This window comes from Diabrotica virgifera, chromosome 3, assembly GCF_917563875.1.
Source record: "Diabrotica virgifera virgifera chromosome 3, PGI_DIABVI_V3a".
Taxonomy (NCBI): Eukaryota; Metazoa; Arthropoda; class Insecta; order Coleoptera; family Chrysomelidae; genus Diabrotica; species Diabrotica virgifera.
Genome location: NC_065445.1, coordinates 269,337,000 through 269,362,640, shown reverse-complemented (window position 1 = coordinate 269,362,640; position 25,641 = coordinate 269,337,000). Strand labels below are relative to the sequence as shown.

The 25,641-nt window shown below is 32.6% G+C and overlaps 1 protein-coding gene across 1 annotated transcript in view; it reads right to left on the bottom strand.

The window, feature by feature from the left end:
- Positions 1-25,641, bottom strand: part of LOC114328271 (protein gooseberry-like) — a 118,135-nt gene that overhangs the window by 20,500 nt on the left and 71,994 nt on the right. Inside the window, exon 4 of the mRNA XM_050647381.1 lies at positions 1,417-1,622. Within this exon, the coding sequence (XP_050503338.1) occupies positions 1,417-1,622 (206 nt within the window). The remainder of the gene's footprint in view (positions 1-1,416; positions 1,623-25,641) is intronic.

Genomic DNA, 25,641 nt, shown 5'->3' with positions numbered 1-25,641 from the left:
TAAAAATTTTAATTGTTTAAAAAAAGTTTAGATTGCAAAATTATTATGCAAAATCTAGTAAGTCAATTTTAATGAAATTTGGTGGACGGTTTTAGCACATTACAAAAATTTTCTAAGCGAATTAGGAAGATTCCAAGTGTAACCTAAGTGATGGAAAAACATTGAATAAGGACAGGCTTGTTTTGCCCCCTTATTTTATATTTATTGCTATTTTGCAGCAAGGGTGTTAAATTAAAACTTTTTTAACCAATCGTATCTGATAGAAAATTTAATTATCTTTGTTTTATTCCTATACGACTTTGTTCCAAAATTAATCGTTTTAAAGTTATAAGCAAAGAAAGTAGAAAAAAAACGAAATTTTTTGAAATTTTTAAATATTTTATTTTTTATTAATGTTCCGGGCATATTTGAGAAGGAGCATAAGTCAATTATTATTACTGAAGGTGTCACCTAACTTTATCCGCAAAAATCCGAATGCCACCTCTCACATCCGCCTAAAAACAGATCTTTCCTTGTCTAAATATAAAGTTTGCTATTGAATAAACTTAAAAACAACCTGCTAGTTTTCACAATCGAAAACTTGTTAGGATAACACGTTTCACAATTAAAATCACGTTCCACTTTTTTGTACTTTTTTTGAACTATTTTTGGTACGCGGGATCCAAGCTTAAAACATTTCGTTTCATTCAATTATTGGTAAAATTGACTGTCCGTCATATTATTTATTATAACCTCTCAAAATACTATGCAAACATTCTAGGACTTAATAGATAGAGAAATGGAGAGTGAGACATGGAAGGAAGGAACCCTGTAATTTACAGGCATAGGCCTTTAAGAAGAAACAATGATGATTCTTTATACTTGTCTGTCAAAGAAAAAAATAGATTCGAAATAGGAAACAATTATTTTTACATTTGCGTAGATGAAACGACGAATTTAGTAGGCCGATACATGGGTTCATTTACTGATTGGGGAACAATTAGCTTGGTATGATTGACATAATATCTGACCTTGAAAGTTTAAAATATCTCACAACAGAATTCAGTTTACCACAAAAGTTTCGCAATCATACATTTCCAAGAAAAATAACAATTACTTAAATTATTAGTTAAAATGAATTATTATACACCGCAAAATTAACAACAATTTCCAAAGCACCCTTTTACAAAGATTAGACAATAATCTCACCTATTCTGTTATATAACTGAAAGTTGAGTGATAAGGTGAAGATAATGGAATAAGTTTTCAGAAGAGTGGAGAGGATTACGAAACTTGTTAGACCAAGAAATAAAGACGTTCCGTGAGGAAGAATAGTATGCCGAAAGATGGCCAAATATTAAAAAAATGTCTAATTCCCAGAATGAAGTAAAAGAAGAAGGAAGGATATAAAAGTTTTATGAATTAGCATATAAATACCTGTATTCTGGCTTCCGTGAGTTTAGTTCTTTGGGCTAGCTCCTCCCTGGTGTATATATCCGGGTACTGGGTTCTTTCAAAAGCTTTTTCCAACTCATCTAGTTGATGGGCGGTGAAGGTAGTTCTAGATCGACGTTGTTTTCGTTTTAGGGGAATCCCTGGTTCACTTTCACAGTCTGAGCCTCCTTCGTTGTCACTGGACTTATCTGGAAATCAGAGAATACATATTTTAACAAGCTGAAAATGCGAGCATTATCTACGAAAACTTTGTTTATTTACGTATTTTAATTCCTAATATGGAAAATTGCTATTATGAAAAGTTGTTTAGAATTAATAATTATGTTTTAATGTCACTTTACTCTTGATCGAAATTCATATTTTTTATATACCTCGTATAAAATTAATAAAATTTGATATATGATGGTTGCATCATAAATCTTAGAGCATGAAGAGCTTTTTATGAAGAATAACTTTTCTTCGTCAAATTAAAAATAAAAGAGTTATAAATTAAAATGTTGTTGGTATCCATAATTTGAGAAAAATCTTCAAATATTTTTTTCCATTAGAAGGATGTAATTGCACATATCAGATCATAATTTTTTTATTCCAAACAATATTATTTCATATAGTCGGTTTGCTAAACTCAGACACAACTGGCTAGTGATTTTAGTCAATAATTTTGCCAATTTGGCAAAAAAAATAATTACTAAATAGTTAATAAGTACTAAATAATTAGTAATCTTGCCAATTTTGGCAAAATTGGCAAAAAACAAAAAAATTACCTACTAAAATCACAAGCCTGTTGTGTCGAGTTTAGCGAACCGATTATAATAACAATTTTCATTTCATAACGAATGGAACAGTCCATTTATCATTAAATGCCGTATACTCGTATAAAAACCTTTTTAAAGCTGTTAATAAATTATTGCTTTTAAAATATATACTCTAATTGTATTTTTGAACATCTTATTTATTTTATATAATAATTAAATTCACTATCAAATGTCATTGATATTTTATTAATACTTAATTTAAAATTTAGTTTGACACTCACGAAGTGTTTTCACTCTAAGTTTTCACTCTAATGGCATATAAAACAACATAATGCTATTCTACATCTCACCAGAATGAAAACAATGGGAACCTTCTCTGGTTACACCTCCGAGGCTTCTACAATTTGCAAGCCATACGGATGCTGAGACTAAGGAAGATGAGGGAATTCTACAATTTACAATTCACGTCCCATCTGCTCAGCGCGGTAAAGTCCAACGAGAATGGTTCCCTTCATACTCCACACAGAGTAAATGTAAATCAAAAATGAATAACCATTTTCAATTTCGTTGCAAAACGAAAATACAGCCGAACCATATTCTAGTCCAATCAGAGAGTTTCATGCGTGGAAGAGAATGATGCTAGTCTAGATAAAAAGTATGTGTTTTATCTCGCCAAGTATTAATGACGCACGGGTAAAGACTCGCGGACTCAACTGTACCTACAAACGAAATGATATTGCACAGAATGGGAGTAGACAGAGAAATCTTGACCACCATTAAAAGGAGAAAGATGGCATATTTGAGGCACATACTTAGAAATGATAAGTATGAGTTGTTACAACTGATTATGAAGGGTAAAATCGTAGAAAAAAGGGGTCCTGGTGGACGACAAATATCCTGGCCTAAAAACATTCGCGACTGGATCAGGTTAATCAGAAGATAGAGTAGAGACGAATTTGCAATGGTTATAGTCAGTGGCGGTTGGTATATAAGTGCTGCGGAGCTGCAGAACCACCAAAATAATCCAAACAAAATTACTTTGAAAATTAAATAAAAAATATCACTACTTATAAAATCTAAATTCATTTAGATGGTTTTCGTGCATGGCCGCCTTTATTTTAATCTGTTGTCCGTCGCATCTCATGGCGATAGCAAGTCCCACTTATTTGACCGGACCGGTGCTACTCCGAGCTGTGAACTGTTAAAGATATCCCCGATAACACCCGCTCAACCCTCGCCTACACTTTTCAGGCGACGACTGAAAGCAATATTTGAGCTGCATTTGTCGCAGTTCGAACTAGTGTGTAGAAACCTACGTTTATTGTAATTTTAAATAATCGGTGATCGCGACGCGACGACTGTTAAAATAAGTTGTCCTGCACGTAATTCGGTATTTATATTAAGTATATGAGAATAAAAGTGCTGTTCAGGATGGATGTTATTTATAATTTGATTAATGTTAAGAGATTCTTTAAATATTCTTATGACGAAAAACTAGAATTAAAATGCAAAGCACGTCCTTTGCCGGATATTAAAATCGAAAAAGAAGGATCAAGCCGAGGGAAAAATTACAAACGACAATTTAATTGCGATATTTATACGAGAAATAGTTGGATATGTGGCTGCAACAGAAAAAACGCTCTTTTCTGTTTTCCTTGTGTACTCTTTGGAGGTGATAAGTCATGGACGCAAGTTGGTGTAACAGACTTAGTACATTTAAGTGATAAAATAAAAAAGCACGAAACTTCTAAGCATCATTTGCACAATCAAATGGAATATGCTTTATTAGGCTCCGTGAATATTAAAGAACAGTTAGATTCTGCATACTGGATAAATATTCAAAAATTCAATGAAGCTGTAACAAAAAATAGGTATGTTCTCTCAAAAATTATAGAATGCATAAAATTTTGTAGTGTTTTCGAATTGGCGCTTCGGGGACACGACGAGACACAAACATCCGACAATCCTGGAATTTTTCGCGGCCTCATAAATTTTACTGCTGAATTGGATAGAACTTTAGCACAACACTTGGAAGAATCGACGGTTTTTAAGGGCATTTCTAAAGAAATTCAAAATGATATTTTGGACTGCATGTTGGAATTATGCCAGGATAAAATTTTGGAGGAAATTCGGGAATCTCCATATCTAGCTGTCATGGCCGACGAGACTACAGACATTTCAGCAAAATCACAAATGGTTGTAGTATTTAGATATTGTCGAAATGGAGCACCGGTAGAACGATTTTGGACATATTTGGTACCTTCAAAATTAAATGCAGATACTTTAAGCAAAAACATTTTCAGTGTTTTGGATCCTATCCTGGAAAACTCAAATAATAAACTAATTGCTCAGAGTTATGATGGGGCAGCGGTCATGTGTGGACAGCACGCAGGAGTTCAAGCCAGAATCAAAGAAAAATATCCATTTGCTCATTTTGTACACTGTTACGCGCATCAATTAAATTTAATAATGTCTAAGGCTTGTTCCGAAAACTCTCAAGTTAGACTTTTTTTTGGAAATTTAAATGAAATCCCTACCTTTTTTAAAAATTCGCCACAACGAGTGGCAGTTTTAGATAAAATCGTCCAAAAGAAAATTCCTCATGGTGCTCCAACTCGCTGGAACTTCAATATTCGAACTGTTAATGTTGTGTTTGAACATCGATCTTCTTTTATCGAATGTACCTATGGAAGAAATAGAAGAATCGTTTGATAAGGCAGCTGTCTGTAGTTCAGCGTCTTCCATTCGAAGAATACTAGTGGATCAAAATTTTGTTTTTTGGTTAACATTTTTCCGTCGCATAATGCCACAAGTAGACGTTTTGTATAATGCCCTTCAAAAGACTAAAACGGATCCTTTGGAAATCAATAAAAAGGTGACAGATTTCGAAAGATACATGAATTCAGTTAGAAATTCAATAGATGATACCATTGACCAAGGTTCTAGTTTATGCGTTGAACCATTACCAACTAAAAGGTTACGGAAGGATAACAGTCCAGTAGATCATCGGAGAGCATCTATCGAAGTTTGTGATATAATCATAAATTGTGCAAATGATAGATTTGCTTTTAAAAATCACCTACTTGCAACTTCATTGCTTTATCCTGAGCAATTTGATAATTATTATGCTAATTTCCCAGATGATAATTTAAGCCTGACTTGCGCGTCATATCCAAATTTAGATAGGGAGCGCTTGAAGACTGAATTATCTGTTATTTATTTTAGAAGAGACTGTAGAGACATTAATGGGGCAATACCTTTTTTAAAATTTTTAATTGAAAATAATTTAACAGAGCCTTTTCAAGAAACTGTAAAACTGCTTCAAATTCTAATTACAGTGCCCATGAGTACGGCAGCTGAAAGGTGTTTTTCGAGTTTAAAACGGATTAAAACATTCTTGAGAAATTCCATGACTGAAGACCGACTTGTAGCATTAACCATGTTGTCAGTAGAAAAAACACTTATAAAAGAAATACCAAACTTTAATGAAAAAGTTTGCTTTAAAAAAAAATCGACGAATCGAGCTTATTTATAAAAAAAAATAATATATTTGACTCTGTGTGTAGTTAGTTCGTAAGACCCTATAATGCAATTATTGTTGTGGCGATTTTGTTTGTAGTGTTTTTTCGTTTGCATTCCTTAGTTTCGCGTATTTATCGATAAAATTCTACTAAAAACATAAACTATAAAACAATTACTAGTGTGCCATAATGTACCATTGCTATTTTTGATATAATTGGATTTATCTTCAATTTGAAAAGAAGAAAATCGGTAAGTTCTTTATTATTTTTTAATAGATATATAATGAATAAATATATGGTGTAAAATATCAAACTAAAAGCCTCGTTGTAAAATACAACGATTAAAAGATATTGAATTAAAAAAAAACCAAAAAATACTGCAGAACTACCAAATTTTTGAGTCACCAGCCGCCACTGGTATAGTCAACCTTCATTAATGGAGTCGGCTCTAGAAGAAGATTTCATGTTTATATTGAAAGAAACTAAAGACGTTTTAATTATATTATTATTATAATTCAGTGCAATGTTTGATAACAAACAAGATCATTTTCTCTACATTTGTACTTATATTTACTCTTTAGGATTTCTCTTTCTAACAAGTTGAATCGGTAGACCACCTACATTTATTATAAGCATATCGGCATTGGCTAGTTGTAATTTTAATTGTGTTGTTTACTTTCTTTTTTAAATCTCTTCGACTGTGAAGAATTGTTCGCGTTACGCATTCTGACTGCAAACAGGTACATTTTAAAATGGCCGATTCAATCATGGCGTAATACGGATCCCAGAGATCAGTAGGTATATCTACACTTATTAGTAATTTCCTTTAATTGTTATTGTAATCGTATCAATTGCATTGTTGTTGTTGTGTTCGATGTAAGAGAAAAAATAAAAAAAAAACATAAATGCGAAATCGCTGAATACTGAATACGCTGAATACTATAATATCAATATCTATACTAAATAGATAAATATTAAGAATGAATGAATATATTATTAATGAATTTTTTGTTTATATACGACTTAAAATGTACTTCTTTTTCAATATTTAAACCATTTTTCGTCACGAATTAATTCACTTGATCACATTGATCCTCTTGAGTTTGAACATTGATTTCTTGAGTAATTTTAATACTTTAAAACCTACATCAAATCCAGACCTACAAAAGAATTGCCAGAGATTAGAACAAAGAGAGATGAATCAAACGAAGAACATATAATCAAACAGATTACAGAAAGTTCACAATGTAAAGGATAAACACTTAAAATCAGATAAATTAATTAAGCAAATAAAAATAAAAATGTATACCATTTTTATTCAAAAAAATACTAAGTTTTCACTCTAATGGCATATAAAACAACATAATGCTATTCTACATCCCACCAGAATGAAAACAATGGGAACCTTCTCTGGTTACACCTCCGAGGCTTCTACAATTTGCAAGCCATACGGATGCTGAGACTGAGGAAGATGAGGGAATTCTACAATTTACAATTCACGTCCCATCTGCTCAGCGCGGTAAAGTTCCAACGACAATGGTTCCCTTCATACTCCACACAGAGTAAATGTAAATCAAAAATGAATAACCATTTTCAATTTCGTTGCAAAACGAAAATACAGCCGAACCATTTCATTTTTTCATTTTTATTCAGTTGCAATACGAAGGCAAAACAATCTTATTTTTCACTTAGGGCCGGTATTTCCAACCTCACTTAAGCCAAAGCTTACTTTAAGCCTTTGCTTAAGCTTAGTTGCCTGTATTTCCACTTCAATTTGAGGCTTAAGCCTAGGCTTAAACCAAATAATTTTAAGCTCGCGCGGGACTTGGTTTAAGCCTTTGCTTAAAATTTGTTTTCGGTTTTTTGAGGTTATTTCTATAAATTATTAATTAGAAAGTTATTTTGAAAACCAACTTTTGAGTAATGTAATAACGTTATTATTAGATTATTAAATAATAATCTATTAATCTATTAATTTATTAATCGTAATAACGATTAGGTATTAAAATTCTTACTACTTTTTAAAGGTGTAGGCACATGAATAGTACATTGTTTACCGGGTAGGAAAAGCTTAACATTCCTGGACGACTGTGAAGATTGCTAAGTCGGGGCGCAAGCCGAGACTTAGCAACACAGAGTCCAGGAATGTGGCTTTTCCTACGAGGTAAACATACTATTTTTCCGCAAATCGTTTAAAATTCGACAGATATTGATTGATTTAAAAAAAACGCGATAATTTTATTCCCAAATAAATGGTGCTTTGAAATTCCTAATAAAATTACTTGGGTTACTATGGAAACGTATTGAGGTTGAATTGTCAAACTTGACGCTTATAAATAGAACACTAACAACTGTACGGAAATATAATTTCCTTACAGTAAGGAAATGACATTTCCTTACAGTAAGGAAGTCCTGACTTTTTCTTCAAGAAATTTTGACAGGAATGTCAAAATTTCCTGGCGATTTGCGGAAAAATTATTTATTTCTACTAATTATTATTATTTATTTACAAAAATAAACTTACATTCGAATTTGACATTTTAAGGAATATATCCAATAAACAAAATTACAAAGACGGATCTATTGCTTATGCAAAATAACAATAAAAATATAACCAGAGAAAATATAGACAATATAGAACTAACAACACATGTACCATGTACACAAAATTAAGTGAAGTAATTGACATTGATACAGATGACAATATAAAATTAAACGTCAACAGTAGTGGTTTTCACCTCAGAACAGTTAGTTCTGGCATTTTGACGTATTCAGAGGTACCAAACCAATTAATTTTACAGTTGAGCATCAGTTTAGTTAAGGAAATGATGGAAATGCGGCACCCGGCTTAAGCTTCTCCTTAACTTTTGACACAGGCTTAGCTAAGCAAAAGCTTAAGTAGCTATTGAAATACCGGCCCTTAGAATAGGGAGCGCAGTCCAACACTCTGAATCGACGATTTTCGACTCTTATTGGAGTCATCATCGGAGAGGCCTAGGCCTGCTGCTCTCTATTCGAAGTAACCAACCATGAAAGCTTATCCCCACATTGCAGCTGACGTGTATGGATTGTATATGGATGACTAGCGTTATCTGGCAATTGAAAGGTTATGTTTTCAATCCTAATAGCACCATTAATAATATTGAAAAATATTAAAAATATTACTAAAAGATTTTTAAATTGAAAACTTATTGGTCCATTTCCTTGGTGACACCTCCAAGGCTTCTATAATATGCAAGCCAGATGGATGCTGCAGTGAAGACAAAAGGGAAGAAATTCTACATTATGCAATTCACAACTCCCGTCTGCAGCTTGGTAAAGTTCCAACGGAAAATGGACCTAGTTACTCTATGGGAGTAATACTAATATAAAATAAAAATAAAAATGTATACCATTTTTATTCAGTTGCAATACGAAGGCAAAACAATCTTATTTTTCACTTAGAATAGGGAGCGCAGTCCAGCACTCTGAATCGACGATTTTCGACCCTTATTTGAGCCATCATCGGAGAGGCGTAGGCCTGCTGCTCTCTGCTCGAAGTGACCAAACCATGAAAGCTTATCCCCACATTGCAACTTTTCCTAAATCTTATCCCCACATTGCAACCTTTCCTAATCAAGAAAAAATCATGAATGACAGATGAAATCCTGAAACTAATTCACAATTAGCACAAAGCATCTTCTCTCAACGACATCGCAATGAGTTATGTCGTGTATCACCGACGGCGAGCCGAGTAAGTCCGCGATCTTTAAATCCGCGTACTCAAAGTTTGCGTGTGTATCACATGCTTTAAAGTACGCGTACTTGCTGTGATACACGCGCGAAAAAGGTCGTCGAGCCATAAATTCCCGTACTTACTCGCGTGTGTATCACACGCTTTAAACCGCCTTCGGTACGATAAAGGAAGCAAAGGGTACATAGAATAGGGAAATAAAAGAACGACATAGAAAAACAGTAATGAAACGAATGCACATTAAAGCAAAAGCTTCAAATGGTTAGATATGTCACATCATCACAAGATCGGTAAATAAGATGATCAAAAAAGTTTCGAGATGGACTAAAATAACTCATGACTAAAATCATGAAAATAAAACAGCCCAGAATAGGCGAAAACGTAAGCCGTAATAATCCGAAAGACTGAACGGAGACGATGATGATAATGATGCAAAGTTGATAATGTTGTATAAATGATCGCATACAAGACACTTATTTTTTATTACTTGAAATTAATATGTAGGTATAACATAAAACAAAAATATAAATTCTAATTATTTTTAAATACTGTTCTACATTGCACAGGTCTATAATACATTGTTAAAAATCTCTGGCCCCTTTTGGTTATTTAAAAAGCGAGCAAAAAGTGTTCCTAGCGATTTGTTACGTCATTCTGGTACTATTAAGCGGCCGCTTTTAAAGTTGCCGCCTGTGTAACCTGACACCTTTTGAGCTGCCCCAATACACTGCTTTAATTGAAATGACCGTAATTAAAAAACGAAATAGTCTCACTTTTCTATTATTGCATCTGCAACCTAACAGCTCTCCCGAAAAGGGATTATTAATGTTCTCGTTTTATGGGAAAAAGTGGTAAATGACGGATTTATGTTTTAGCGTAGACGTTCTATAAGGATTTTAGGATATGTTTAAATATGTGAATAGTTTATATTTTACTTTTATTTGTAATTTTTTTGTAAAATGAATTTATGAATTTAGCATTTGTTAATGTTTGACAGCGCGACGGCCGTTTATACAGGGTGTCCCGAAAAGATTGGTCATAAATTATACCACACATTCTGGGGTAAAAAATAGTTCGATTGAACCTAACTTACCTTAGTACAAATGTGCTCACAAAAAAAGTTACAGCCGTTTGAAGTTACAAAATTAAAATCGATTTTTTTCAATATATCGAAAACTATTAGAGATTTTTTATTGAAAATGGACATGTATCATTCTTATGGCAGGAACATCTTAAAACAAAATTATAGTAAAATTTGTCCACCCCATAAAAAATTTATGGGGATGTTGTTTCCTTAAACCCCCCCAAACTTTTGTGTACGTTCCAATTAATTCATTATTGTGGTACCATTAGTTAAACACAACGTTTTTAAAACTTTTTTGCCTCTTAGTATTTTTCCGATAAGCCAGTTTTTATTGAGATGCGGCTTCTTTTTCAATATATTTACGTAAAAATTTTATGGGGGTTTTGTTCCTTTAAACCCCCCAAATGTTTGTGTACGTTCCAATTAAACTATTATTGTGGTACCATTAGTTAAACACAGTGTTTTTAAAACTTTTGCCTCTTAGTCTTTTGTTCATAAGTCACCTTTTATCGAGATGTAGCTTCTTTTTCAAAATATACCTAAAAATGTAAATTATAAATAAATTTTCAGATTATTAACAGGTCTCTATAACCACACTTAACCATATATAAATATGTGGTGGATTCGACAAATATTCAAAATATCTCGATAAACACTGGCTTATCGAAAAAGTACTAAGAGGCAAAAAGGCTTTAAAAATAATGTGTTTAACTAATGGTGCCACAATAATAATTTAATTTGAACGTACACAAAAGTTTGGGGGGGTTTAAGGGAACAACACCCCCATAAAATTTGTATGGGGTGCACAAATTTTACTTAAATTTTTTTTTAAGATGTTGCTGCCGTAAAAATGCCACATATCCATTTTTAATAAAAAATCTCTGAGAGTTTTCGATATATGAAAAAAAATCGATTTTCATTTTGTAACTTCAAAGGGCTGTAACTTTTTTTGTGTGCACTATTGTATATAGGTAAGTGAGGTTCAATCAACCTATTTTTGACCCCAGAATCTGTGGTATAATTTATGACCAATCTTTTCGGGACACCCTGTATAATATATGTATTTACACAAAAGCAGAATTATCTCTTCCAGTCTGATTAGCAATATTTAAGTTAAAGTTAAGGGTAAAAAAAATTAAACACTGTCTAAAATGGAGCACTAAGGAATAATGATAGTGATGATGGTAGAGAAATGATGAGTTATTTTTATTTTTCATAGCAAATTTTATTGATGCTTCTTTACAATTGATGTCATTAAAAAATTGTCTAATTTTTCTCTTCTAGTCTACTAACTAACGAAATCTTGATAGTAGAGGGCCAGCAGATCGAAAGAGTAAAAAAGTACACTTACCTAGGAACACTTATAACCGAAAATAATGACTACTCTGCAGAAATCAAAGTCAGAATCGAGAAAGCACGTTCTAATTTTATGAAAATGAAAAAGGTCCTATGTAGCAAAGATTTAACATTAGTTCTTAAAGTACGCCTAACAAAATGTTACGTATATAGTGTACTATACTATGGACTGGAATCATGGACGTTAAATGTAGAGACAATGAGACGACTTAACGCCTTTGAAATGTGGACCTATAGAAGAATTATGAGGGTTTCCTGGGTAGATAGAGTTACGAACAATGAAGTACTGAGAAGAATAGGTAAAGAGAAGGAAGTTGAACTTACAATTAAAGAAAGAAAACTACAGTATCTCGGACATGTGATGAAGGGCGAGAAGTATGGCATCCTGCGACTCATAATGCAGGGAAAGATAGATGGCAGAAGAAGCATCGGCAGAAGACGAATTTCATGGCTGAAGAACTCAGAGAATGGTTTGGATGCAGCTCAAAACGACTATTTAGAGCTACTGCCTCAAAAATTAAAATAGCTATGATGATTGCCAACCTCCGTAGCGGAGATGGCACCTGAAGAAGAAGAAGTCTACAAGACCACATTATTTACATAGCCCCAAATCGTTAAGCAGCGAAAGGTTCCAGACCTAGACCTTCTTCTTATTTTAGTAACGTGTCCAAATTTTAGGCGTGGGTAACTTCCGTGACAATTTGTCGATATCGTTCTCGATCTTGTGCGACATGTAACAATTCATCTGTTGATAAGCCAGTCCATCGACGAAGGTTTCGGAGCCATAATTAACCATAAATATTTTTTCCTACCAATTCTTATTTTTATCTCGGGCTTTCCGTTCAGTATTACCTGCAGTATCCAGTATCTGCTACCTCTCATTATATGTCCCAGTTATTCATGTTTTCTCTTTTTTATCATCTTCGTCAAGTCATCTTTGCCTTTACCTATTCTGTTTGAGACATCTATCTTTGAAATACGTTGAACCCATGAGGTTTTAAGCATTCTACGATATCGTATCATACGACCACATCTCGAAGGCTTCTAATTTGTTCATCATATCACCCTTCATGATTCAGATTTCACATCCGGGCAGATCAACAACAGATGCAATTTTCATGGTAAGACAACTGATGGAAAAATACAGGAATAAAGAGACCAACGCTCATATGGTATTCATTGATCTTAAGAAAGCATATGATAGAGTTCCTCGAGAGATTCTGTGGTGGGCACTCGATAAGAAAGGAGTCCCTGGCGAATATGTAAAGATTGTGAGGGATATGTATGAGGGAGTAACGACTAGTGTTAGGACAGGTGTGGGAGAGACTGATAAATTTCAGGTGAAAGTAGGATTGCACCAAGGCTCGGTGCTTAGTCCTTATTTATTCTCATTAGTTTTGGACCAGATAACAGCGAAACTACAGGGTATTATTCCATGGTGCCTAATGTATGCTGATGATGTAATAGGAAATAGTGAAAGAGACTTAGAACAAAAACTGGAACAGTGGAGACAAGCTCTGGAGGAAAAAGGTTTAAAACTTAGTAGGACAAAAAACAGAGTATTTGGAATGTTCATTTAAAGATGGAGTTACTACAAATAAAATGGTATCTTTGGATGGTGAAATGATTGTGAAAAGCAATAGTTTTAAGTACCTAGGATCGGTATTACAGAGTAATGGAGAAATAGATGGAGATGCATGCAGTAGAATTAGGGCTAGATGGATGAAGTGGAAAGAAGCGAGTGGTGTGTTGTGTGACAGAAAAATTCCAATGAAGCTGAAGGGAAAATTCTATAAAACAGCCATAAGACCGGCTATGATGTACGGAACTGAATGTTGGGCAGTGAAAAAGAAAGAGGAACAACGAATGCATGTGGCGGAAATGAGAATGCTTAGATGGATGAGTGGAGTGACAAAGAAGGATAAAATTAGAAATGAGTATATTAGGGGAAGTCTAGGTGTTGCACCAATTGATGCCAAAATGAGACAGCATATGTTAAGATGGTTTGGTCATGTTCAACGTCGAGACGTTAATCACCCAATACGAAGAATAGCTGAAGTGCAGATTCCTGGAAGGAGTAGCAGAGGAAGACCAAAGAAGACCTGGGGGGAGACGATAAGGCAGGACATGTTGGTAAAGGGGATTAACATTGATATGACCCAAGATAGAATTGTGTGGAAAAAAGCAATTAGGGAAGCCGACCCCGCATATGGATAAGGCAAAGAGAATGATGATGATGAATATATCTAGTAATACAGGATATACATACAATTTTAGGAACTTGATTCTTAGTTTTAAATTCAGCTGAGAAGAAGCTGACTTGGGCCATATTCAACGAAATAACAAATATTATCTCCTAAATGTCTTCTTGATGGGTAAAGTTGAAGATCGAAGGGGCACTGGACGAAAGCAACATTCATGATCCAGGGAAATAAGAAACTGATGCAGCATATCTGTTGTCAGTACAATAATAAGAAGAGTGGAAGATCTCTGGCAGCCAAAGAAGGGACCGAATAATAAAAAAGAACAAAAATCAATGTTTTTCAATTATTAATATGAATACTTTTGTAAGTATTTGTAAGTGTGGTGAAGAATCATACCTGTTATTAAAAACCTTCGAAATAATCGCTTTCTTACTTTTTATCCCGATATGTTATTATTTTATAATTTCCCGACCATAAAATATCTCGATCGATACTTATTATGACCCTTTTAGGAAATTAGTAACCAAAAAACCTTTGGGTAAACTGTTCAAAGCATTCTTATATGGAACATTACCATAATCTCTAAATCAATCATTGGCTCTAATAAAGAAAAAGTTAACAGGTTATAAGTTCACTAAAAGATAATTGATTCGGCCCTTAGCCGAATTTTGCGGAGTCTTTATACATTATACCTACCTATTCAAAGTTTAGTCGATAATGGAATCGGTGTTTTTTGAATGGTGTCGAAAGTGATTGTAAAAGTGCCAAGCGAAAAGCTTCTAAATTCATATTGTTGCGTATATAATTTAATATAATATATTAATATATAAAAAAGTAAGACTACAGCGAAAGGGTAAAAGATTTAAAGTTTTTAATTTTTAAACAATTAAAAATAAACACCCAAAATAGTTATTTATGAAACAGTTCGTGAAGTATGCTTTTTGCGAACGCACGCGATTTTTAGAGCACAAGCGACAACGGAGCGAGTACTATAAATCGCGTAAGTTCGCAAAAAGTACTTCACGCACAGTTTCATACAATATTTTATCTACGATAAATAAAAAAAGCTGTAACTCTTCGTCACTGGAATTCATTTCTATTCTATAATTTTTAGAACTTTGACATTTAAAAATTCTAACTACTTTCAAACCACAAAACTGTCAAAACTTTTGTTGTAATTCATTGCTCATATTGTCATCACCATGAAAACGCGAAAGTTAAGGATTGTCACCATGACAACGCGAAGGTCAAAACAGTGCGAAAAAGTAAATCCCATTTAAAATACATTGTTACTTCACGCACACTTTAAATCCTTCACGCACTGCTCTATAATGACAGTTTTCACAAACTAAAAACTTATACATAATATGACATAGAGTAGATAAAAGAATTTTTAAGCTTTTGCTATTGCTACTTTCGTTTCTTCGTTTCTGGCGACCGTATAGTTTTGAAGATCTGTCTCAGACCTATATCCTTGCTATTATAATAATTATTATTATATTCTCTTCTCTTTTTTATTACTTCTTGAATTTCCTTCAGCTAGTCTAATAGATCTGGATTCCGCGTATGAAAAAAAAGTTGAATAATAAATAGCAAGCTGAAAATTTGTTAATAGCTTAAGGGTGTGTAGTCGGATACACTTTGATATATGGGAACACTGGAACAGGGGCAGTTTTAATTGTGGAACAGGTTAAAAATTTGGAACGGTCACACCACGAAAACGGCACATTTATTTTGTCCGACAGAACAGACTTAAACTCTCCGAACAGAGATTTAACTCTCATGCAAAAATCAGACTGCTATTTATCACCTGTCATAATTCCTGTCATTTGACATATTCTACATGTTCCACTCATTAAAACGCCCATTTGGTGATAAATAGCAGTCCGATTTTTTGCATGAGAGTTTAATCTCTGTTCGAAGAGTTTAAGTCTGTTCTGTTGGACAAAATAAATGTGCCGTTTTCGTGGTGTGACCGTTCCAAATTTTTAACCTGTTCCACAATTAAAACTGCCCCTGTTCCTGTGTTCCCATATATCAAAGTTTATCCGACTAGACACCCTTAAGCTATTAACAAATTTTCAGCTAGCTATTAATCAACTTTTTTTTCATACGCGGGATCCAGACCTATAACAGGTTGTAATAAAATTCAGAATTTATTCTTTTACCAGTTGACAAGTATACTACTAACAAAATTCCTTTAACATCCAAAAAAAACTGATTCTAACACCTTTTTGGCTGATTTCTAGACTCAAGCCGGTTTCGGAGCCAAAGAACCAGGTTCACAGCACTATTTAGCCTTTTGTTTTGATTTAGGATCATGGTGATAGGTGATAGACCAAAGTCTCATAAATAATGACGAATCGATGCACAAAATCCACTTTATCTTTTCGAGAACGCTTTAAATGTTGCTGAGACAGTTGTATTCGAATAAGTTTTTGTTCCATTGTTAACGAATGCTGCACTCATTGCGAACACAGTTTTCATTCCTACTACTAACCCAATACTTTATAGTCAAAACATTGCTTTATACTGCCAATGAGATGCCTAAGTCTTCTACTAAATATGTTTCAGTCACTCAATGATTTTCCAATACGATATCCTGTATTTTTTCTACGATTTCGGGTGTTGTTGCTGTTTTTGGACGTTCTTGACGTGGATCGTATTCAAAGCTTGTACGCAGTAGCGGATCCAGGGGTGGGGCACGGGGGCACGTGCCCCCCCCCCCCCAGACGGATCAAAAATACACTAGATAAAATAGATTTTATCGGGGTACATTCCAGACTCCTTGAGTTTGTACCCTATGTGCCCCCCCTAATCGATTTTCTGGATCCGCCCCTGCTTGTACGAACATGTTTAATTTCAAGAATCCATCTTTCTACTGTACAAATTTAAGGCAAAAAGTCCTTATACACTTTCAACATTCCTTTCATAAATTTCTCTTGCTTTTAAACCATCCAAAAATAAGAATTCAACCACTGCATGATACCTACGTTTATACAGTGCACTGGAATAAGTGTTAGCCCCCCCCCCCCCATATTAACTTATTTATTTTTAACACATAAGCAAAACGCTTGGACAGGCCGATTTTTAAAATAATCATAGTATATTACAGCATCAATGTTTCGAACTTTTCGCGATTTCTCTTCAGGTGACAGGCATAACTTTAATTTTTTTTAATAGGTATCACATCATGTGACACCTCATTTAAAAGCTTTTGAAATACTGATTACAAAAATGTATATTACTTTAATCCTTTTTGAGAGCGTAGGCGCAAAATTTCGGTCGAATTAGATATTTTTAAATTCATTCATTTTTTTCGAATCCTTAGAAAACTAATGAGTATTTTTGAACAATGTAAACGCAGAATGAAATATTACAGTATTATCGATGGTCGAAAGTCCCTGAGAACTTCTTTAATGTTTATTTTAATAAGTCACTGAGGTGAAAATAAAAGATAAAATTTAGTTTGTAGTTCAGAGAAATAAGAAAAAAAATATTCTGTTGGTGACACAGCCCCCTCCAGGACGAAACCAAATTTTTTGAGTAGTATGGACATCTATAATAATAACCTATATATGTTTCCTGCAGCCGATTTTGCTAATATACATATTTATAAACAAATGAATATCAATAAACGGTAAATTTTCGCTTTTTTCGTCTATTACCAAAAAGTTAAGCATTTTAAACAAATTTGAGAGTAAGAAGCTTATAAATCGTATAAAAAAACTTTAATATGGCGTTCGCTGAATATGTCTATCCTTATTGTTTGCTTAGAAAATTGAAAAATAAATCATAAATTTTGAGATTGTATAAATATTCATAACTTATGAAAAAATTAACTTATAACCTTCTTATTACACAGAATGCTGAGACTTCTGGTGCTTAAATCATACCCTAAATTTCAAAGCAATTGGTCAAATAGTTTAAAAGTTATTTAATTTGTTTATCCCTAGTTAATTTTTTTTGCAACATTATAAGTCAGAAAATGATGAAGTTACAGTAATACTTTGGATAGTTTATAAAAGAAAAATATTTACACTATTAATTTAATTTAAAAAAAAAATGACAAAAAAATAATTCTAAATATTGCAAAATTATTTTGCAAGAACATGTGAATTAAAAAAAGGGGGGCTAACTTCGTCCCTAATTGTCCTAGGACAATTTTTTTCTCTCTAAATGTGTATAAAAATTCAGTCTTTCTAAATATGAAAAAATAATTTTTCTACGGGTAACGGTTAAAAAGTTATTCAAATTGTTTGTGTAAGTAAGCAAAAACATCGACATGTTTTTGCAAAATAATTCTACACTGTTTAACATTCCTTTTTGTCATTTTTTTTAATTAAGTTAATAGTATAAATGTTCTTCTTTCATAAACTGTCCGAATTACTGTAACCTCATAATTTTCTGACTTATAGTGTTGCAAAAAAAATGAATTTGGGATAAATAAATAATTATATAACTTTTAAACTATTTGACCAATTGCTTTAAAATTTAAAATATATTTTAAGCAGAAGAAGTCTCAGCATTCCGTGGAAGGTTCTAACTTAATTTTTACATAAGTTATGAACATTTATAAAATCTCAAATTTTTTGACTTATTTTGCAATTTTCTAAGCAACAAATAAGGATAGACATATTCAGAGAACGTCATATTGAAGTTTTTTATACGGTTTATAAGTTTCTTATTCTTAAATTTGTTTAGAATGCTTCACATTTTAGTAACAGACCAAAAAAGCGAAAATTTACCATTTTTTGATCTTCATTTGTTTATAACTATGTATATCATCAAAATCGGCTGCAGGAAACATATAGGTTATTAATATATTGTTATATTTCTATTTGATCTGAAAATTAAATTTTGATAATTATAAGCAGAATTCAATTTAATATAAAATATTTTCAATTTTCTCAACCACGGGCATATAAATTTAGAACAACCTGTATACAACAAATTGTTATATTTAATTTTAAGAAGTGATTAGAATAAGCTTACGAAACTCGGGACAATGCGCCGAGAATAAACAAAGTGAATGGCGCGTACCATTATAGTTGTTCGCGGAAGGTTCGATCATTAGCCTATGCTAAATAAGACTCAGTTGAAGTAGATAATAGGTCATTAAATTTTGTAAATAGTAGAAAGTAATTTTAGAATGGGAATTAACTATTTTCTTTGAAATCCATTAAGCATATTTAGAAAGATTAAAAATTGGTTTTGAGGAAGACTGCGAATGAGAGTTGGTGGTGGAAGTTTGATTTGTGAATCTGGAAGGGATATTTAGAAAGTAGGGGAATGAATGAAAAGATAGATCAGAATGTTTTGAGCTGTCGAGAAGTGAAGTCCAGTAGTAGACGGTAGTGTACGGAGAGTGAGAAAGCCGGTATAGTTCCGTGAGTGTGGAGTATCTATCGTGGAACGAGAGGTAGGCCAGGTCGAGAGTAAAGAACCTCCTTGAGCCAAGAGTGTCCCGGTAGCTGATTGAAGTTTCGAAAAAGGTAGAAACACGGCATCACGACAGAAGCAGGAACGGGAGCTATACGAGCTAGTTTTCAAAGGAGAACATTACTGGAAGCCAGGACGAGGTTTTGATCGCAGCCAAGGATAGCAGGAAACGGGTCTTGTGTGAAGACATTCTCAGTTCACCAGAAAAAGGTCAGTCTCATTTGTTTGGACATGAATGTATGGGTTTTTCGTATTAAATACCACATTTAAAATTGAAGAACATAATCAATAATATCAGAAAAGCTTCATCAAACTTAAATAGAATTGTTGCTAATAAATCCTAATAGTTAAATGTTAATAAAAACTTTCAATTGGAAACCAAAAGGAAATAAGATTCCCATGTGTAAATGTTATGTTTAAGAATAATAAGATATAGCAAATATTAAGCAGTGATTGCCATTTAAATAAAATAAACCATATTTTGATTATAATTGTAACCCATATGTGTGTATTATTTTACTCTTTTCTTTCCTATCCCGATTAGGAACCATTGAGAAATACTTAGAAGCCACGTAAGTAAGTAATTAATTTTATAAAAAGCCCTGAGATTGAAAACATATTGATATGTGATCTGGTAAATTAATTAGATTATTATAAATGCATTGATTAAATTAAATGACATATAAGAATATTATCTCATATCAATAATCAAGATCACATCAATATGTAGATGTCCATACTACTCAAAAAATTTGGTTTCGGCCTGGAGGGGGATGTGTCACGAGAAAAATCCTATTTCTCTGGACATTTTTAATTTCAAATAAATCATTCAAAAGAAACTTTTTGTTTATTTTAAGAGACTTTCTGTCCTCGGTAATAATGTAATATTTCATTCTGCGTTTAAATTTTTCAAAAATACTTATTAGTTTTCTCAGGATTCGAAAGTAATGAATATATTTAAAAATATTTCGACCGAAATTTTGCGCCTACGCTCTCAAAAGGGATTAAAGTAATGTACATTTTTGTAATCAGTATTTTAAAAGCTTTTAAATGCGGTGTCACATGATTTACTTTCCTATTTAAAAAATCAAAGTTATGCCTGTCACCTGAAGAGGGATCGCGTAAAGTTCGAAACATTGATGCTGTAATATAGGTACTATGATTATTTTAAAAATCGACCTGTCCGACGTCCGAGCGGTTTGCTTATGTGCTAAAAATAAATAAGTTATTTAAGAGGGGTAACACTTATTCCAGCGCACTGTAAACAATAATAAAAGCTCACTGTAATAACAAAAAAAAAATTATGCTAGTAGCAACGAACTTATCGAACCGAAAAATTTATTGAACAACCTATTATAAGGCACTTCCATACGAAGAAGAAGAAGATATCGATGTACCTATTCTGAATATGTTTATGCTTTTTCTATTTTTGTTTGTAATACAGATAATTTTCTTTTGTTTATTTTTTGTATATAATTTGAAAAAAAAAAAAAGAATTTGTGTGTACTTTGTACGCACGTAAGAAGTTATATTTCTATTATATGATTTCAACGAAATCAATATACTTTTATTTGTATTTTATTTAAATATTAAACTAATTTTAATACCTACCACTTACAAAAAATTTTTATTAGAATAATACCAAAAAATAAAAAAAAGAAGGAATATGAATTGTCCGGATTTGAACGCGGGACCTCTCGATCTCTAGTCGAATGCTCTACCAATAACCTACCATACCTCTGTTTACATCACTTCTCGGACATAATTACAATCACGGTGACAAATTAATCAAGTGGATTATAAAAATAAAAATGTTTTAATAATACTCCCGAGCAAGACAAATCCAAAGACACAAAAATTATAATAAATATATTTACTAAAAACACTATCTAATACATTCTTTCCACGCCTTTATTGCACTGATACATACATAACTTGAAAGATTTAGAGTATATTAATATATTCTTTGGATTTAGCAACGAACAACATACTGTCTCTGTGCGCATGCGCCCAGGATAATAAAATTCACTCCCAATCGCGCCTAAAGAAGTATACCTTCAAAAATCTTAAAACAAACGGTTATCAAGTAATAGACTATTGATTATATACTATAGAAAGGAACTACAACGTTAACGGGGTTTTATTATTTCATATGGTCAATGAATCTCTATATATGAAAAAACCGCGGAGTGCTACCATTTAAAGGGGTGCGTTTTTGAGAAATGGGTGAATTAGTCCCTGGGCACAGGTTACATTAGGGTGAGTTCTATGCACTTTTGGTACAAACACGTCTACATAAAAATTATTCCTGGTTAAATTTCCTATCTAAATATAACTTTTTAAAGTCAAAGATACTTTTTTTTACAAAAATATATTCAAAAGAAAAAGCACAAAGAAACCCAAAAGAAAGAAATTCTGTTTTTTGTCCCATAACTTTTGTCCACGGAGATATAGGTATAGACATTGCTTCACAGAAAAAAAACTTACATATTTTGTATTTAAAATGATGTTTAGTAGTGGCCATTAGGATTTACAGTTTTCGAAATATGATTTTTCAAAGTTCGCCACTCACAGCAATTTTGGGCAATTTTCCTTGCTATTTCGCAAATATTGTTCTGTAACTTTTTTCTACGTAACTTTATCAATTACCTTTAAATTGTTCTACTGTATAATGTTGTACGACTTCTTTTAAAGAGGATATCTTTTTCAAGACTTTATACTTTTAATGAGTTTTTATATTTTTTACGATTATTTTTTAAATTTCCCATTATAACTTTTTTTTCTACATTTAGGTATATATTATATAACAAAAAAAATAAAGCTTATTCTGTTTACTTTAAAATGGTGTATTATAAAAAATTCTAGGATTATTTTTGAATAAGATATGCTTTTTCAAAATGTAATAAGTACTTGCAACGATTTTTGATTTTAGGATTATTTTTTAAATTCCTCATTATAACTTTTTTATGTGATTGTGTGTTATGATTGAATCTTATTTTTTATAGGTAATTCTTTGGATCCACTTGACTCGGCCGGGCAAACTTCAAAATATGGATTAATTCCAATATTTACTGTCAAAGCTCCTGCACCACAAGCTTTGCTTGAAAAAATAGCATGTAAATGTACCAAAGGATGTACAAAAAATTGCGGTTGTAGGAAGATATGAATTAGTTGTTCAATATTCTGCAAAGGGTGCATGTGCATGGGTACTAATTGTGGGAACTCTAAGATAACTGAGGTGTCAGAGGAAGATATTGAAGCTAATGCTAACGAAGAGATGGACTTTGATTTTGAAAAATTTTTAAATGTCAACGTTTAAATAATTTTAACTAAAGTAATGTTTTCTAAGACTAATGTTTATGTAATTTTTGTAAAAGAAATAATTTTAAATAATACAGGAAAAAAAAATATCAAAAAATCACTCGGTTTCCATTAAATATTTAAATATAGATATTGCTCTTTATTGTGCAATATATAGTATATTCATGTACAAGAAAAAAGAAGTTATAATGAGACATTTCAAAAATAATCGAAAAAAATGTAAAAAATAATATTTTTTTAGGTATTATATTATAATATATAATATAATATTATATGTAGTATATATTATATAATATAATATTATATAATATATAATATATTACCTATATAATAATATTTTTTTATTTTTATATTATATTATAAAAAATCGTTAGAAGTATAAAACCTTGAAAAACCATAATCTCTTTAAAAAAAGTCGTACAACGTTACACAGTAGACCATTTTAAAGGTAATTGATTTCTATTCCTATTACGTGTACCATTCCATATACCTAAAGTTACGTAGAAAAAAACTACAGAACAATATTTGCGAAATAACAAGGAAAATTGCCCAAAATTGCTGTGAGTGGCGAACTTTGAAAAATCATATCTCGAAAACTATAAATCCTAATTACCTCTTCTAAACAACATTTTAAAGAAGAAATGTGTAGGTTTTTTTTCTATAAAACAATATCTATTACCTATATCCTCGTGGACAAAAGTTATAGGACAAAAAACAAAATTTCATTCTTTTGGGTTTCTTTGTGCTTTTTCTTTTGAATATATTTTTGTAAAAATAAGTATCATTAACTTTAGAAAGTGATATTTAGATAGTAAATTTAACCAGGAACAATTTTTATGTAGATATGTTTGTACCAAAAGTGCATAGAACTCACCCTAATGTAACCTGTGCCCAGGGACTAATTCACCCATTTCTCAAAAACGCACCCCTTTAAATGGTAGCACTCCGCGGTTTTTTCATATATAGATGTCCATTGACCATATGAAATAATAAAACCCCGTTAACGTTGTAGTTCCTTTTAGCTATCTTATTTTGAATATAATCAATAGCCTATAACGATCTTGGGGACAAACGATCAAAAATCAAATTTCCCCAGCGGTTTATTTATTCTAAATTAGTCAAAACAGTGTTCGAACAAAAGTGTTATTATGAAAGGTCTAGAGAAGAATGGACCCCACCTGCGGTATACCTGTCGGCCCGTAACACCATAAAAGACTTAATAAATCATTTTCTTTTGCACCTAGCGACTCTCCACTTATATTTAATAATAATTACATTAACAACACACTACACAACACGAAATGCATTTTCTATTGAATTATGCTGTTTTAATTCGAAAAAGCTGAAAATTCCACAAAAAGTTATTAATAAATGTCATGCATCGCGCCGCGGACAACGCTGAAACTGATCTAGATAATAATACCGTGGCTAATTTGCCGACTCCCGGGCAAATGATGACGACATGAGCTTCTTATTAGTTTGTCGAATTTATGGTATTTGAGTAAAAAATGGTCTAGTGCTTGACAGCGACTTCCGTTGCTCTCGCTACGTAGCTACGCGATAATGAAGCTTAAAAAAGATCATTAGGTTATGCATCGGCACTACAAACAAAACCTTATACACTACAACTTCTTATGATAACGAATAAAATTAGCTGCTTATGTCACTTGCATTGCAAAGAGGGTTGTAATGAGTCGGACCTTAGATTTATGTAGATATAAATATCTCCGGAAGGTGTAACATGTCAAAAATCCGGTTGTTATATTTTGTCTAATCTTCGTTTATCTTGTTAAACTTAAAAAAAAAACACCCAGTAAGTATATGATTTTATACGTGAATTATAAATTGTAAAATTCCGTCATCTTCCTTAGTCTCAGCATCCGTTATGGCTTGCAAATTGTAGAAGCCTCGGAGGTGTTACCAGAGAAGGTTCCCATTGATTTCAATCTGTTAGGATGTAGAGTAACATTTTTGGACGTTGTTTTATGTGCTATTAGATTGAAAACTTAGTTTTTTGATAGCAGTTGCCGCTAGGGCATCCCTGCCATTTCGTTCGTTGCAATCCGTGACTGCACGCCGGGGTTTGTCCTAGTTGGGTCAGAGAGAGCAGCATATGTGCCTCCTGATGAGAGACTAATACGTTTCGAAACCGGTAGAGGTGCTTGCTGCACTCTCTGATTGAACTGGAATAATGATGCGGCTGTAGTTTCGTGTTGCAACGAAATTAAAAATGGTTATTTATTTTTGATATATGATTTTAATTTTCTCATGAAATAATTTTATTAAGACCATCCGCTTCTGTTTTTACTAACTGTTATATTAATCTGTACTTACCCCTAATAAACCCTTTCTTCTTCTTCTTTGAGTGCCTCTCCTATCGGAGATTGGATATCATTAGGGCGATTCTAATTTTATTTACTGCTGTTTTGAACAATTCGTTAGTGGTACAGCCAAACCACTCTCTCAAATTTTTCATCCAGGACATTCTTCTACTGCCTGGATTTCTTCGTCCTTGGATTTTTCCTTGCATTATGTTTTGTAGGAATGTGTACTTTTGTCCCCTCATCAGGTGGCCTAAGTATTCAAGTTTTCTCTTTTTTATATTCAGTAGAACTTCTGGCTTGTTATTTATTCTGCGTATTACTTCTTCATTTGTAATTTTATCCACCCAACTTATTCTTAGTATACGGCGGTAGCACCACATCTCAAAGCTTTTAAGATTTTTAATATTCCTCTGTTTAAGAGTCCATGACTCAACACCGTAGAGCAAAGTACTGAATACATAGCATTT